This window comes from Osmerus mordax, chromosome 1 (genome assembly GCF_038355195.1).
Source record: "Osmerus mordax isolate fOsmMor3 chromosome 1, fOsmMor3.pri, whole genome shotgun sequence".
Lineage (NCBI taxonomy): Eukaryota > Metazoa > Chordata > Actinopteri > Osmeriformes > Osmeridae > Osmerus > Osmerus mordax.
In genome coordinates, this window is record NC_090050.1 from 14,275,197 (window position 1) to 14,292,894 (window position 17,698).

General features: G+C 44.0%; 1 protein-coding gene across 5 annotated transcripts; it reads right to left on the reverse strand.

Annotated features, from left to right (window-relative positions):
- Positions 1–59: 59 nt before the first annotated feature.
- hcfc1a (host cell factor C1a) lies at positions 60–14,110 on the reverse strand. 5 transcript variants are annotated; one of them, XM_067249845.1, is made up of 28 exons: positions 13,988–14,110; positions 12,220–12,420; positions 11,465–11,613; positions 11,082–11,242; positions 10,719–10,927; positions 10,519–10,603; positions 10,283–10,389; positions 9,400–9,579; positions 8,786–9,028; positions 8,340–8,407; positions 7,986–8,168; positions 7,669–7,893; positions 7,117–7,224; positions 6,797–7,010; positions 6,480–6,616; positions 6,142–6,280; positions 5,824–6,044; positions 5,059–5,731; positions 4,725–4,912; positions 4,495–4,602; positions 4,206–4,407; positions 3,444–3,734; positions 3,245–3,348; positions 3,016–3,150; positions 2,750–2,935; positions 2,321–2,618; positions 2,169–2,232; positions 60–2,072 (listed from the first exon to the last, which is right to left on the reverse strand). In XM_067249845.1, the coding sequence occupies exons 2-28, from the start codon at positions 12,413–12,415 to the stop codon at positions 2,030–2,032; spliced, it is 4,917 nt and encodes a 1,638-aa protein (XP_067105946.1). In that variant the 5' UTR covers positions 12,416–12,420; positions 13,988–14,110; the 3' UTR covers positions 60–2,029. The 5 variants fall into 5 exon arrangements, with proteins under 5 accessions (XP_067105946.1, XP_067106019.1, XP_067105790.1 ...); XM_067249918.1 differs by having other exon boundaries at positions 60–2,069; positions 7,117–7,221; positions 8,259–8,407; XM_067249689.1 differs by having other exon boundaries at positions 7,117–7,221; positions 8,259–8,407.
- Positions 14,111–17,698: the final 3,588 nt, after the last annotated feature.

Genomic DNA, 17,698 nt, shown 5'->3' on the forward strand with positions numbered 1-17,698 from the left:
GAAAAGTGACCCAATAAAAGGTACTGTGGAAGAAAAGGACACATTTTTATACCACATGGAAATGAACAAACTTCTTTTTTTAATTTTCTTTTTTAAGATCCTTCAGCTTATGGTCTAACTTAAGGCATCACTACTAAAATACAGTTTTGCATGCATGTCTAGTTTTGTTCAACAGACACACTGACACATATAAAATAATGATTGTTTATGAAATAGGATTTTTCATTCTAGAAATATCTGGAAAACAGACTGAAACCATAGTGTAAATACTACAATCTGGAGAAAGGCAGCAAGTTCTCCCAGGGCTCTGTTTTTATCTCTGGCAACTTCCATTTTGACAAAAGCCTTATTTTGCCATCTGATGATATGCAGTCATGTCCTCTCTAAGATGGATGTTAAGTCATCAATCCTGAATACATTATACGCAGGATTAATATACATACAGTATATTCAAGTGTTGTAATGGTTTCAATGACGGTAGAGTTCAGACATCTACAGCAAATCAGAGTATACATAATTGATCAGGGAGACGGTATATATTTATGTTTCTTTTATAAGTCAAGACACAAAAGGCAATTGAGAGATGATCAACATGTAAAAACATTTTCTTACAAGTAATTATATAAAAAGGCCAAAATGTTCTTGTGTAATGAAGTAACTAATTTACAAGTGAGACCGAACTCGACTATGCTTCTCATTTGCCCATGACATCCCATTGAAAGATTCTTTTCACCATAGATTTGCACACCTGTTCCAAAAGTACAGGACCATGAAATAATAAATTGAATTATTACTCAGTCTACCTGAACTCTACAGGGAGAGCGATTCTACCAATATAATCTTTTATATGCTGACATAACTTTAGGGGGCAGGGCAAGCCACTAATTCATGAGTCTAAAAAGAATAGACACTAATGATTGGGATACATTGCTAGAGGAATATAAGATGTTGATGTGATACCATTTTCATTATATTCCCATGTATCTAGGTTTGGCATACATTAAGTGACATAAGCATTGGAAGTTGTAGTAAACAAAAGTAAAGGTTCCTCTCCCTTGGTCTATTTAAAGTTCCCTTCAGTCCAATAGCCTCTGCATCCTAGTCAGAACAAATACAAAAAGTTGTTCTTTTTCATACTCTCCGATAAAACAACATACAACTGATTGAACCAAGATTTAAAATACAGTGGCTACCTCAACTCTGCCACCCCTCCTCCCACAAACACTTAAACTATGGGGTTGAACAATAGTGTAAAAAAACAAACCAAAATGCACACTGACATACACATACACACAAGAAAAAGCTTTAAAAATACAAAAATAAACTACACAAAGATCTTCAGCATTCCTGCTATTAGCATTGCCTGCCATTTTTGGGGAAGATTTTGCAAGATTTTTTGTGTGCTGCAAGTCTCAGTCCTATCAAAGTCTGTTCTTTACAAAACTCATCCTTCCTCATTCCTCTGTCCACTTCCGGGCATCTGCCATCAGTCCTCCTCTCAGGGTAAAATCGCACAGTGATGTCATTACCAGGAGTCCAGAATGATGTCTGTACAGGTTGGTTTCTTGATGAAGCAAATTTCTTCGGAGGGGGGATTTGTCCCCTTTATTGGAGGACAAGTGCTTTATATGTTTTCAATGTTGATTATTCCTCCTACCTTATCACACTTCAACTGTACATCCTCTCCTGTCTGAGAACATCCCCAAAAGATGTAAAAAACTAAACAATAGTATCAAAGCTCAGGCAGGCACCTAGCTCACAAAGCCAAAATGATTCATATATATATATATATAAAGACAAATTTGGGAGGACAAAAGAAAAAGCTAGAATGTGCTTTTCATTTGTTTTACTTTAAAAATTGTATGAACTACAAAAAGGATATTTCTTGCAAAAACATATGTCAGTTTGATGCTGTGGGTTCTCTTTTGATTTGCCACTGTAGCTGGTTGGACCTGGGTCAAAAGTTGGGGTGAATTCAGGATGAAGATGGAGGGAGCAAATAGCAGGTGTGGGGTGATGTCTTGCTTTCTTACTGGTCCGTTCTTGCTTTCTTTTGACCAATCGCCTTACTCCTGGGGCAGACAGTTTTTTGTTTAGTTTTAATGAGTGGTTAAAGACTATCCCAACCAATTAGACGTTTGTAGAATACATGCAAAACCATAACTTACACATCAGGTGAAGATACCGGTCTTTTTGGGGCAGGTTTAGCTGAGGCGCCATCTTTACTGGACTCTAAAACAGAAAACAATGAATACATGTTTAAAAAAAAAAATGCATAAACAAAGTGAAAACACATGTAGTAACAAGCAGGTGTGCTCACCTTGCAGCCATCTGACTTGTGTAGCAGGGCCGTAGCCCTTTTCATTGCGGGCCGCAATGCGGAAGATGATGGCTGGCTTGGTGGTGTAGTCAATGTGGGCATTGGAGAGGCTGGAGGACTGCACCAGGCAGGAAGGGTTTGGCCCACAGTACACGCGCATGAAGGCCAGCTGGGCAGGGGTGGAGGCCTTGGGCTCGGCTGTCTGGCTGCTCTGAATGGCCAGGTATACCGAGTACTCAATAATCTTCCCTGACGTCACAGAGGGAGGCTCCCAGGTCAGGTGGGCTCCATCTGGACTCTGAGTGGGAAAATAAACAGTGGGTAAGCTACGGACCTCTATGAACAGTTCAAAGGGAACATCTTAAGCTATTCATTCAATACAAGATGACAACGCTACAATCCACACACTGAGACTAGCAAGACCTTTACCTTGCTTATTTTGATGGCACACGGTGCCCCAGGGAAGCCTGGTAGGCAGGTCTTGAAAGCAGAGATCTCCGAGAAAGCTCCACGACCACAAGCGTTGATGCCAGCAACACGGAACTTGTAGGCTGTGCCAGACTGCAGCTCCATTTTCTTCATCTGAGTGTAGTCTGGCATGTTGCCCGAGTCATCCTACGATAAACAAACATTATTAGAGCTGTCCTGGTGTCACTCATCGCGACATCCCAGTCATAACACTGTGTAGGACTTACCTCTACTTGAGAGTCATCTCCTGGCATATAAAAGTGGGTGACCACCATGTTTGTCACCTTCACAATTCCAACATCAAACCACTGGTTCTCTTTTTTTACAAGGCTCTTCATAGGGACTGGTTGAGGGGTTTGTTTCTTTAAAAGGACCACAAAAAAAAAGTCAGAACATGTTTTACTTTTCATGCCACAGGACTGTCCTTTTAAATTCTAAACAAAGTAGAAAACGTACCCCGCCCTCAATGCCATTGGCCACCTCAGTTAATGCAGTAGCAGCTTGCAGCTTGGCTGGACTGGCCACAGTTGCCAGTGCAAATGTGCTCGAGGGGGCTAGAGCTGAGTTGATGGGGAAACAAAAGGTTAATCTAAAAGAGCCCAAAATACATCAAGAATAAATGTACATGTGACCTAATCACCAAACAAATCCCTACTCTCAGAGGTGCGTGGCAGCAGCGAGGCCACAGCGCTGGTGACGGCAGCAGCCATCTCGTTGTGCCCGTTGCTCTCTGCGGCAGGATCATTGAGGCTGTCTGCTGGGGCCAGGCCCTCAGTGGGCAGGCTGGCCTGGGGGGCAGCTGCTTGCTGCTGGACGGCTGCCTGAGCCTGGGCCTGGGCCTCCTGCAGCTGCTGCTGCTGCTGCACCAGGGCTGCCAGCTCCTGCTGGGTCAGCACGATGGGGATGGTGGTGGACTGCTGGCCATCTGAGCCTGATTCCCCCTCGTCTGGGAGGAGAAGAACACACAATTGATTCCAGCATCTCCCAGAGGCACGCAGCCAAGTGGGACAAGTCTGTGGCGCTGCGGGGTTGCACAAGACCGTGTCATCTCAAAGACACCTGCTAAAAAGACATCTTTCTATATGAGAATGGTGAATGTGGTGGCATTTCACATCGCCAAAGATGTGGTGACCGCATAGTTGAAAACAGATACATGATACCAAGCCAAAAGTCATTAGCTGAAATTGCCCTGCCCCATCTGTATAACAGTTAAATAATTTTTACTGTTAAAATAAAAAAAATACTGATTTTAATAATGGCATTGTCTTTTCTAGTCAGTTTTGAGTAAAATGATTCTTTTTTTTGGTTGCCATTTTGTCCAGCGCTAGTAGAACGATAACAATACATCTTGTAAAGGTAATCATAACATTCCTGCACTCCTGACCAGTATATTGCCTGTAGCTAAAAAGGGACTCACTCATAACAGCATGCTGTGCAGCCTGGAGGACAGCCTGGATGGCCAGCGCCTGGGCCTCCTCCGTGGCAGCAGCCTGGGCCGCTGCCTCAGCTGCTGCAGTGACGGCCAGCTCCTCAGCGGAGAGCCCCGTCACCATGAGGGTGGCGCCCTGGCCCTCTGACATCAGCTCTGGAGGCAGACCCACGGCTGCATCTGCTCCCATCTGGAGAAAAACACATCAATCAAACCCACTACAAGAGAGATTTTGATATGATAATGGTGTTCTTGGAATAATTGGTGGACTCCGTGCCTGTGAGTGCATGCCCCCCTCCTCCATGGGCACAGCTGCCGCCGATGCAGCATCCTCGGTCTGCATGGGCTCTTCTGTGGAGGCGGCTGCACTGATGGATGAAATAGACTGGACAGACAGGGACAGAGTTTACGATTTGCATTCTTATTCAACCAGCTGCTGACAAACTGGTTTGTAAATAAAAACAGGTGGTGTAGACTAGTAGGGGGTGGGGCTGCTGGTGCTCTTACAGGTACTGAGGGTCCAGGGGCTGGGGTGGATTGGGTCACCGTGGTGATGGCCCTGCCCTGGGTGGTGGTGGTGGCTGCGCTGGTAGCTGATGCTGTGGTAGAGGGGACCTCTGCGCTGGTAGCTGATGCTGTGGTAGAGGGGACCTCTGTGTTGGTGGCACTTCCAGCTCCTTCGTCACTCTGCTGGGCTGTGGGGGTCAGCAGAAACAACGGTCGGGTCATAAAGATTTAAGGTAACAAGCTACAAACTCAATCTGAGGAGGAATTACGCTAAGCAGTTCCAACCAAATGTTCCATGTGCTCTCTGACTAAGGGGAATGTCTTGGTGCTATACCTGTGCCCTCGCCAGGCTCCATGTTGCAAGAGGCAGTGGTGGCCGTATTTGTGGTGCCTGTCTCGTGGGTTTCACAGGGAGGGTTAGAGCACACCCTCTGCACTGATCCTGTTCCTGTGGTTGTCTCATTGCCACCCATGCTGGATGTGGCTGTCGAAGAGGTGTTGGTGGTCCCCGTTTCGTGGGTCTCGCATGGCGGGTTGGAACACACTCTCTGCACAGTGCCAGTCTGCCCAGTACCCATACTAGACGAGGCCTGAGTAGAAGTGTTGGTGGTGCCCGTCTCATGGGTCTCACAGGGCGGGTTGGAACACACTCTCTGCACAGTGCCAGTCTGCCCAGTACCCATACTAGACGAGGCCTGAGTAGAAGTGTTGGTGGTGCCCGTCTCATGTGTCTCACAGGGCGGGTTGGAGCAGGCCCTCTGCACCCCGCCCATGTTTGAGGAGGCTGTTGTAGCGGTGTTGGTGGTGCCTGTCTCATGTGTCTCACAGGGGGGGTTGGAGCAGACCAGGGTGACAGTGCCAGTACCATCCCCAGATCCAGCCTCTGTGGAGCTGGGCTGCTCAGAGGTAGGCGAGGCCAGGATGGACACAGGGAGGTCCTGCACTGGCTGGGCCTCTACCCCACTGGGGGTGGTAATGAGAGTCACCTGGGTGGGCTGGGGTACAGACTGGGGAGACACAGGAGGAGAGAAACATGAAAGGTTGTCCAACATCTAAAAACACTGCACTTCCAAGAAAAGACAAGTAGAATAGAGAGTACCTGCATGGTGATAGTGGATGAGGGCAGAGAGGAGGCTGTGGTCAGGCTTGTCTGAGCAGCTGACACAGTGATGGCAGTGGGGTTAATGACCTGGCTGGACAAAGTGGCAATGGTGCCTAATGTGGTGATTGGAGTGGCCAGGGAGGCATTGGCACTAGCAACGCTGCCCCCTGCCAGGCTGGTGGAGACAGTGCCTGTGACGGTCCCCAGAGTTGTGACACCTGGAAAAGGGGGACAGGCTTAACAGACAAGTCATGTCAGTTATTTTCCTACCAAAGGTAAAATGACAGTTAATCTGGACTGGCACGACACCCTTACCGGTTGTTCCCTTGACGACCAGCGTAGTGACAGTGGGCTTGACTGCAGACACGGTACCAGGGGTGACCACTCTGACTCCTCCCATCGGCACAGTGCGCAGGATGGTGCCAGGTTGTCCTGGAGCGCCTTTCAGAACCACCTAGAAAGACATGGATGATGACATTTCTATTCCAGGAGGCACTGATGAGTTCTTTTTCAATGTTTGTGATTCAAGTAAAGAATCTCAAAAGGGTCAAGAAACAACTGTGTTGTTGTTGTAACTATATGATATGTTCTACAGGTGACTGAAGACAAGTGTCACTGAAGTTAAACAAACCAATCTAAAAAGGATGAGGTACCTGAGTCAGTCCCTGCTGGCCAGCTGCAGATCCCAGCTTGGGCATGGCCGTTATAATTTTGCCAGCAGTGCCAGTGGTCATCATCTTGGTGGTGAGGATGGTGATAGGCGTTTTCATTCCTGCACTGCTCGTCACACCTGTAAGTCAGGAAAGCCACAAGTCAACAGGCTACAGTTATGCTGATGTTGTTTGGGTTTCTCTTCATAAAAACATATAAATGAAAATAAATAAATCATCCAGTGCCCAGTCAACACAACTGCCAGCTAAGGCCACTCCAATCCCAATTGCTGTTGAATTTGTTTGTGTGCATCTCTAACCTGTGGCTCCAGGCTGGGTCATGATAGCTGACATGGGGATGGTCTTGATGATTGTGGTGCCCTGCTTGGTTGTGGTTGGCGACATGCCACTGATGTTCAGAATGGTTGGTTTATTCCCTGTGCCTGCCTGGGAGGTGGTGATGATGGTGGTGGGCTTGCCATCTGCTGAGGTCACCAGCTTCAGGATGGTGCCAGCTGGGAGGGGACCCTTTGTCTGGTAAAGGACATGGTGGATCATGAAAAGCATCAAGCAAAAGACGTCTGATTCCTGTCTATGGAGTTAATCCACCTCTTTTCCGGCACTCATGCAGATAGCTGACCTGTATGATTTGTGTGAGAGGGTTAGTGGAAACCTGGCCTGTAACAGCTGATGTCTGCACTGGCTTGGTTTGCACCACAGACATCATCTTGCCAAGGTTGGAGATCTGCTGACATAGGAGAGAGACTCAAGTTTATGAGTCACTGGAAAACACAGTAGTGGAGGTTTAGGAGTTGGGACTTCAGCTTGTCAAGTTGACAGGTAAAGCTGAGGCTCTCCACATCGCCACAAGTCCAAACCTAACTGATCCTATCATCATGCAGACCTATGAACACATGATGTTCATTATCTTACGGTCACAAGGACCATTTTGACCACCACTGTGATTCAGCAAATTTAATCAAGAGGTTCTGGCATGGAGCATGTCATACGAGTCCTATGACAGGCAAGATAAAGTTCCACCAACTCAAAGTGTAAAACAAGATTTGATACAGTTCCCAGAATTCCTTGCATGCATATCAACAGACTCGAAGGAACAACAACTCGACGCATTCATCGCCCACAGCATTCCTCACTCGGTGGCAACAACTTTCCTCCAGGGTTAGTATCTTACCAGTGTGCCGCTGCTTCCCATGGTCAGGGGGCTCTTGACCAGGGTGATGGTCTTGGTGACTCCTCCCACCACTGTGGTGACCACCTGAGCCTGCTGGGCCACAGTGACGGTGCCAGACTTGTGCACAGTGATGATGGGTCGCGTGGTCGTGTTGGGAGAAGACACACTGGACGTGCCCACCTGTGCTGCAGCAGTCTTCAGCATACGGGTGGCTGGGTTACTCACCTGGAGCCAGAAAAAACAAACACTTAAAATGAGTATTTCAGTGTCAGTACTCAGTGTTTCCCCTCACAATGTTCTTTTGGGATAACTCATACCATGACTGGAGATGCCATTTTGACTGTGGTTGAGCCAGGAGAGACGGCCACTGATTTGACAATAGTGGCACCTGCTGGAAGGCCGAGCACGGTGCCTGGTGATGAGGGTGGGATCTTCTGAGTGGCTGCTGCAGCTGCAGCTAACGCTGCCATGCCACTCATCTGAGGGCTGCTGCCAATCGGCTAGAAAAAAATATGTTTAACTTCAACATTCTGCAGAAGTGTAAGGCGTTAAATGACAAACCAGAATAAAAATGTAAATGTTGTTCATACCGCTCCTTGGGTGGTTTGGACAGGCATAACCATGCGAACTCCTGCAGGAAGTGATGTCACAGTGACAGGCGATTTACCAACCTGATTTGGGCGCACAGTGACAATAGATGCCCCAGTGCTAGACTGAGGAGCTGCAACCTTCAAGATGGCTGTGTAATAAAAAAGAAAATGATTAGGAATTGCACATCTACACAGTTACATTTGTTTTAACTAAAGGTCAAGTTTTAAAGGAGCAAAACAGAAATTCCACTCATTAACTGCTATGGAAGCAGGCAGATGGCTCCCTGACTTGTTGATGAGAAGGACTGACACTGTGGGGGAAGCAGCCTGGGCCACTGGAGTGATACCTGCGTGTGGAAGGCTCTGGGCCACTGGAGTGATACCTGCGTGTGGAAGGCTCTGGGCCACTGGAGTGATACCTGCGTGTGGAAGGCTCTGGGCCACTGGAGTGATACCTGCGTGTGGAAGGCTCTGGGCCACTGGAGTGATACCTGCGTGTGGAAGGCTCTGGGCCACTGGAGTGATACCTGCGTGTGGAAGGCTCTGGGCAGACGGAGCAGCGGCGGCCGGGGCTGGACTCCTGGGAGAGCTCCCTGGCAGGGACGGGGTGGCGCTGAGAGCTGGTGATGTTGCAGCTGGAGCAGACGGGATGTCATACTTCTGGAGCTGCAGCAGGTAGGTGTCTGCTGTGGATACTGCTCCCCAGCTGACCTCCAGAGAGTTGGTGTTGGCACGAACAAGCTGCACCCTCGCTGGAGCGTGGGGCCTCTCTGGAAGCACCAAACGTATGATGATATCAGCGTTTTCCTTCAATTCTCATCAGCCTGGTACTCCATACAAAATGACTAGGAACGTAACCCTCAATAAGAGTGATACACAGGGAAACATTTTAAAATGTAGGTTGTGTCCAAACGATTGGATCCAAGACTTGCATTGTTTTTCAGAAATGTAGTTACACTCTTTTTACCAAATTACAATGAATACACATATCCTTGGGTTTATGATCTAACATGCGCAATTCCATTCAATTCCTCATCTGAAATAAACTGCCACATCTTTATGAATAGATGTTTTGTTGTAACTCCACAACAGTAGAAAATATTGGTTTCTCTTTTGGAATGGTATTTTAGAACTTTCTCACCTGTCTCAAGGTACCAGAGGTCTTTGCAGCAAACTTGGTTGTTCCAAGCTTTCCGGTAACCATCTCGTCCGCTCCAAACGTACAACCTGGAGTTAATAGCCACAGAGCAATGTCCTGCACGGGCCCGAGGGATGTTGTCCTCCAGAGTATCCATCACAACTGTTTCCCAATACATGGAGTCTATAGAGATATGAAAGAAAAGAACAGTCAATACAATCTGGAATACACCGTCAAAATGCTGATGATCGTTTAGAGACTCAAGCTGTATCCGAATATACTTCCTACCCCATAGCAGTTAATTGATGTTAAGCCAATTTTATTTTAATTTCTTCCAACAGTGGAATTTACACACCGTATTTATGCAACTTGCATGATTGCAATCATGCAAGATTTGTCAAATGACTGACAAATCATTGGCAAACTTGGTTTACTACTAGTTTCAACTAACTTTTTAACTGTTCAAAAAACAAACTAGTTAGCATCAATCTTTGCTCTTTTGCAAAAGTGCTACCTGAACGATACAAAATAACACTTCCCTAAAGGGCAACAACAGTAGATAAACATAAGTTCTACATTATTTAAAAGGATGTGAAAGCTGACATGTAACTTGTTTATGCAACACCATGCAGTCTTATCAGTTGCATAATAACAAAATTGTGTCTGAAAGTTATTCATTATTTCATTCACTTTCACCCAAAGCAGGCCCTACTAGTACAAATATAGGGAAGAGTGAAGGAGGAGTCGGATTCAAACACAGCTTAAGTGTCTATTCATTGGATGCCACAGCAACATTTATGAACTGTGGCTCAGACTTCACAGACATGAATGAGCAATTAAAACTAATATACTGTCATTATTCTGAACCAATGTTCAAAAGACAAACCAAGATTCAGGCAGGCCAGTGTGTTTGTGCACTTCCATTCCTTCTCATGTGTGGCCACCTTGACATCATCCATAACCAGTGGAACCCATCCCCCAAACACATACATCCTATGAAACAGAAGGAAATCAGTAGCAAGCAGCCCAGGGAGTTACTGAGTAACATTCAACTGTCACAACTGTAACTTCAATGCTGTGATGATGGAATTGCTGTAAGATCAATATCAAGTAGCATCTCACTTGTTTGTAATAGTAGTGGCAGAATGGAGACTCCTGGGCAGTGGGGATGTCCCATTCACTGATGGTTTGGTCCAGGTCAGGGTCTCTACAAATCAAATATAATAAAATTATGACAGATGATTGGAAAGACTACTTTTCCATTTGTGTCAGACAGATTGTACTTGTGTTCATTGAATTGACTGAAACACTGAGAAATGTACCAATGTCAAGGCTCCATAAATCCCCTAGGCGACAGCCACTCATCCCTCCATAGATGATAAGGCGAGATTTCTTGCTGGTTTTCTCTGTGTACACCACAGCAGTGTGGCTCTCACGAGGAGGAGGCAGGATGCCGTATGTGATGGGGATGTCCCAGCCCACCACACTGGACCCAGCACGAAGCTCCAACGTGTACAGATCATTCAGGTATCTGGAAAATACAACACTTCAACTTTAGGACATACTCTATTCCTTAATGTGCACAAAATCATCAGGACTCATGAATGGAAACATGTGTATACTTGTAAAGCACTTATAACAAAAGGACAGTCCGTTAATAAAGCCTCACTCCTCAAACAACTTACCTGGGAATGTTATTTTTCGGGTCCTCACTATCATTTGCCAGTCCACCAAATAGGTAGCATTTGTTCCCAACCAGGGAAAAACTGTGGCCAAGTCTAGGACAAGGTGGGGGACCATTTTTGGGGGCCTTGGGTTTCAACTTTTTCCATTCCCATCGACTGGCCTAAATGAGAATAGTGAATAGTATGATGCATCCCAAGAAATATCATACTGGGCACTGATAAGTCTGACATAATTATATTCTTAAAGCCAACTAGCACAAACTTAAATCATAAAAAGATAAATGTAAGATGTATAGGTACTGCTTCCCACATCAAACATTGTGTATACCAGATCAAAATCAAGAGGACACCAATCAATATGTCCTAATCAGAAATTGAATTACCTGTAACTCAAAGAGATCATTGCTGTACTTTCCATACTCCACCATTCCGCCAAACACCAACAGTCTGGTGCCATCACAAACAAATCCGTATGCAGCACAGCCTGGGGGAATGTCACCCCGAACTGCAGGGATGAACCACTGGTTTGTTGCTAGAATAAAAACGGAATGGAGTAGTTTTAAGTTTTCCACTGTTTAAATCAATCAAAACAAAAGCAGAATGTTGTCAATGGAAATCAATTTCGGGGGGTTGCTTCTGATTGGTTGGTAGGTGGCATTTAACTCTGTATAACTTGACAGCCATCACCTTGGCAGAAAACTTCCCTCTGTATGCCTGCACCTCGTCCATTAATTGTATATTGCGAAACAAGTTATCACAAACTTCTCAACGTGAGAAGTACAAGGTGTTGCGTGAGAAATTTTTGAGAAGCGTGAGACTTGAGAGCCCTGCATTAAGTTGCATTCGTACCAGTAAGACCCAGTCTGATTCTGGAGCTGCTGTCTGATCTGATTAACAACACCATGTCTTCCATTTTCTTTTAGCGCGCCATTTTTTACCCGCACGTTTACTTGTATGTCCACTAGAGGACACCAATTTCACATTTTCAAGCATTTGATTTCCTTCCATCTCAAACAAGTAACAAACTGTAAAATAACGTATTCCTTCCAAAAGTGTACGTTTCTATAGGTGCCAAATTTATGCAACTACATATTTAAAATGTGAACATTTATATCAAAGTTTATGAATAAGATCTTACCTGTATTATACACGTGTAATTCGTCAACGATTCCTTCGTTCCCTCCTCCAAACACAACCATCAATTCCTTTATTGCAACGGCTCTGTGTCCATGCCTGGGACGAGGGACAGGACCAGACCATCCAAGAACTCGCTTCCATCGCGGTTGCAAAACGGCACCAGTGGTCCCAGAAACAATGGAACCGGAAGAAGACATAACCTCTGAAAGAAGAATTCACAAACACATAAAACAGTTATTTTTTTCTAAGCTAGCTACTATAACTTTGGCATGCCGGCTTTCTGGTTTAACTGTTTGCTGGCTACCAAGTTTCTGAGATGATGGCGCACCATCGCAAACTACACGTGCAAGTGATTATTCGATGTTACAAGAGCAGCGCACGTGTAAAATGGTCCATTTATTATTAAGAATTATAAATAACTACACATTTAAGACAGTGTAAAACTTGTTCAACTGCACCATTTCATTGCTTGGGGTGGAAAACCGGCAAGAAAAGACAACATAGATCAAATGAATACACATTACCGAATTAGAATTAATATTTTAATCAAACGATATAATCAAGTTTAGCAAATGAAGCATACAGCCCATATTGTTAATTGATTGTTGCGCCCATTGATTTCCATTCATGGAAGCCACCATCTTGTAACCAACAAACCGCTTGGCTAAAAAATGGCGAGATAATAGGTCCGTTCGTTTTCATATCTGCAAGTGAACACGCTTCATAATAAACCCGGGGGGGGGGGGGGGGGGATGTTATGTGTGCTTTAAAACCAAAATAGTGTTTTCCTCGTAGACTTTCATGGATACATATTTTGGTTAATTGAAATGAATTGGCAGTTGGGATATTGGCAACGCCTGATATACCCCATGGGACCAAAACAGTGGTTAACTTAACTCATAACCTGACACATTTTGTCATCACTAGGGATCTGGTGCACCGTGAGGCGGCCCAGTATATAAAACAAATTAACGACAGACAAATAACGGCGTTGACCAGGCTAAAACACGTCAAAATTATAAAACTTAATTGTGACAACAAACATGAAAAGAAAAGTTAGGACAATAAAACGAGACCTTTCTCGTAAAATATTATGATTTCCATATTTCTTTGGAAGTCGCCATATTGTAACATACTGCAAGGCTAGCTAGCTATAGGCTATTTTTGTAGCTACCGCTACAGTTAGTCGATTGCCAATCCTGCTGATCAGATACGTTCTATTGAAACGGTGAACTTACACTTGCGAATAATTTCATAGCAAAGCAAACATAACTTGAAATTTAAGTGACGTACTCATAACTTTACAGCGCTAAAACTAGCTACGTAGCTCGCGTTAGCTTGCTAACTCGGTTTGTTAGCAGGCAACGCTAACTTGCTTGCAAGCTTGGTTATTGGGCTAGCCAGCTATAACGGCGCTGGTTTAGCTTCTAGCTAACTACAACTAGCTACTCTAATAACGTTAGAGCTAGCTACGTAGCTTCTAGCTACGTGCCAAGCACTGTCTTCATGCAAGTACAGTACCTACGATAACGATACATTTCAGAACATATTGTAACTTGCTCAAAAAATACACATATTTATAAAGGCCAGTCAATTGTATTTGATATCATAGATTAAGAATGTTGTTATTTTCATGCTGTCTCTGGAAGCAGCCATCTTTTAGAAAATAGGCCTACGTTTAAGCTCCATCAAGAAAAATGGCCGAGCGGTTTGCCACAACAAAACATGAATATTTGCTGGTTTTCAAACCACAGTGCCATTTTACTTACTTCTTTCGATACACGATTTCCAATGCGATGCGCTGAGGGTCTTATCTTAAAGCGGTAGCCCAAGTTCATTCAATTTTTGAAGAAGTATTCCCTCTCATGCCTGCCTGGAAGCTGCCATCTTCTTGACAACCAAGAGGGAGGAATAGAGAAGTAATTTGGCGTCACCCAAAACAAGTATGGCGATTGGCATGAAGCCGCTATTTTTAATTCACCACCTCACCTTTAATTCACCTCACGGTACAACAATTTTCTGTAATGCTGTTTTGGTTTTGACATAAAATTATGCGTAAGTGGGCATTACAATTGGGGGATTCCAAACAGTAACCTGAGATTGATAAGAGCCATAACGCTTGTAGGGGAGTATATTGTCCCTTACTAAAGATGGCGACACATGCAAAAAAAAAATCAAGCAAAACGAATCGATTTGTATTTCAGCATTTATATTGTTACATTGGAAGTATGTGTAACGCTAATATCATTGAATTAATTTATCAAAAACAAGATGAGAAATCAATAATCTGCGGTGACACTTGAATCGACTTTATGTTCTAACAATAAAACCCCACTCAACTACCCAACCTAGCGGATGAAAATGGTTACTTCTCTGCCCTGTATAACAGACAAACGTGAAAAAGTAAACAGTATGCTATACAGTGTGAAGCATAGACACATTATATCGCAACACATGTGAAAGGCATTTAAAAAAAAACTTCTACAACACCATATCCACATTTATTATAATTGATCATTTTCATTGGAAGCCTCTCAGGACCTCTATTCAAAGTTCATTTACATGTATTCATTTAGCAGACGCTTTTATCCAAAGTGACTTCCAAGAGAGAGCTTTACAAAAGTGCATAGGTCACTGATCATAACAACGAGATAGCCCCAAACATTGCAGGTAGTCAAAACATGAAGCATACATTGTGAAAAACCAAATAAATGCCAAAGAGAAGAACCATAAGAGCATGTGGTTAAACAAGTTACAATTAAACAACATGAACCTCAAAGAGTGTACCTGTAGAAAAAGCAAGCAACAGTAAAGTATTTCACAGCGAGTACAAGAATTTTAAATCAGTTACAACTACCCAACAAGAGCAACAAGTCTCTCAATAAGAGTAATTGTGATCCTGGAGGAAACTAACATCAGGTCCAGCAAATCATTGCTAAGTACCGTTGTACTCCCGGAACAAGTGCGTCTTAAGCCTTTCCTTGAAGGTGGGGAGACAGTCAGTGTCTCTGATGGAGGTGGGGAGTTGATTTCACCATTGAGGGCCAGACAGGAGAAGAGCTTGTCTTGGGACCGGGCGCTCTTGAGCGGTGGGACCACCAGACGGTTGTCAGAAGAAAACTGTAGGTGGCGGGTGGGGGTATAAGGCTGGAGGAGAAACTTGATGTAGTCAAGGGTGCATTTAACAAAGCTGATAGGCTATGTGTATACCGATCAGCCATAACATGACCACCTGCTTGATATTGTGTCGTTCCCCCTTTTGCAGCCAAAACAGCCCTGACCCATTGAGGCATGGAATCCTCTGGACCTCTGAAGGTGTGCTGTGGTATCTGGCACTATGACTACGTTCCGAGGTGGAGCCTCCATGGATCGTACTTGTTTGTCCAGCACATCCCACATATGCTCAATTGGATTGAGATCTGGGAAATTTGGAGGCCAAGTCAACACCTTGAACTAGTTGCTGTGTTCCTCATACCATTCCTAAACTATTTTTGCTTTGTGGCAGGTTACATAATCCTGTTGAAAGATGCCGCTGTCATAAAGAATTAACATTTCCATAAAAGTGTACATGGTCTGCAACAATGCTTAGGTAGAAAATTGCCCAAATTGCACACTGCCTCCGCCGGCTTGCATTTTTCCATAGTGCATCCTGGTGCCACATGTGCTCCCCATAAGCGACGCACATCCACCTAGCCATGTAAAAGGAAACCTGATTCATCAGACCAGACCACCCTCTTCTATTGCTCCTTGGTCCAGTTCTGATGTTCACATGCCTATTGACCCCTGTCCACTTTCAGCAGTCGACAGGGGTCAGTGCAGCCCCATATGCAAAAAAACTGTGAAGAAAGTCAGTGTTAAGATAGGACAGAAAAGACTTAGCTGAAGAATAAAGGTTTTAATTGAATGACTTGAGTTTTACATAGAAGGATGAGGATTTATGTGGATTGAGTGGAAGAGGACTGATAAATTGTTTTTTCTAAGCTGGAGTGATATTGGATGTACAAGAAGAGTAGCAGATCTGTTAAGTTGGTGTGAAAGGGAAAACAGATGACAAGGACTGTATAGAATACTAGTTTATAATTGGGTTTGTGGAAAAAGGGAAATTACGAATGTGAATAATTGTCCATAAATACATGTAAATCATGTTTTTAGATCAGAAGTAGACTCTTTACATTAGACCTGAAGCTAAGTATCAGTTTCAAGTGCAGTCAACTGAGTAATCATTTGGTTTATTTCATTTGACTGTTGAGTACTGCAAGCAGCATGTCAATGTCACAGGGTTACATATCAAAAAGTTATAAACTGTAGGTAGCCTACACCTCGTAAAAGTTTCTTTTTGCCAACCGTTGAATATTAGCGTACTTCAAGAAATGTTCCGTAAGTGGCTAAAGCTAGGAAGTTAGGTGGCTGAGCGGTTAGGGATTCGGGATAGTAATCAGAAGGTTGCTGGTTTGATTCTTTGCAGTGAAAAATTAAGTTGTGTCCTTGGGCAAGGCACTTCACCCTACTTTCCTTGGGGGAATGTCCCTGTACTTACTGTAAGTCGCTCTGGATAAAAGCGTCTGCTAAATGACTAAATGTAATGTAAATGTGAAACAATCACTGTGGTCACACAAATGAAGAGGCTAGAGGATTACAATACCGGAAAGTGGAAGAGGCTGATCAAGCTTTTCAGATCTGGAGTGACCTGGTGGAATGACCTAGATAAAGGAACCAGGATGTTCTGTAAAATAAAGATGATCTTACCATGATACCCAGATCTTTGTATGATCACCTGTACTATAATAAATACTATCTGTATATGCCTGTTTGTAGAATAAAAAATGCATCATGATAATATTTAATGGATATACAGTATGCAATGAAAAGATAATTTAGCCAACCTCCCCAGCATAGCAACTAGGCATAAACTTTTCACTTTGCATTTATTTTATGTGTTTGGCTTAATGTAGTATTCAGAGCACCACAATACTAGGTTTGCATTCAAGATTTCTAATGACACACTCTTAGTTGATTCAAACGTGATAGGATCAGACCGTATAAACTTCTTACTGATACTCATGCATTTCAGACATTTCTAAGGCATTTCAAACATTTCTCACGCCGAGAAATAGCGGATAACTTGTCCCGCTATTTAGGCTACAATTAGGCTAATGGCCGAGGCGCGAGTCTCGAGTAAAGTAAAGGCCAATCAGAAAACATCCCCCCACCCCCCCAAACGTTGACAGGTATGAACCATGGGAATCTCACGCAAACATTTTGATAAAACTTGAGAGCCCTGTGACAGCAATATTTTTCTGGTAAAAAGGTAATGGGTCATTGCAGATTATAACCAATGGTTATCCAACTGGACATGCTGCAAATTTGATGATCCTGTGTTGGATTACCATCAGAGGCCTAATTGAAACAGCAAACGGTTAGCATCACGTGTCACTCAAATATATTGTTGGTAGGAATTACAAAACATACATTCACACAAC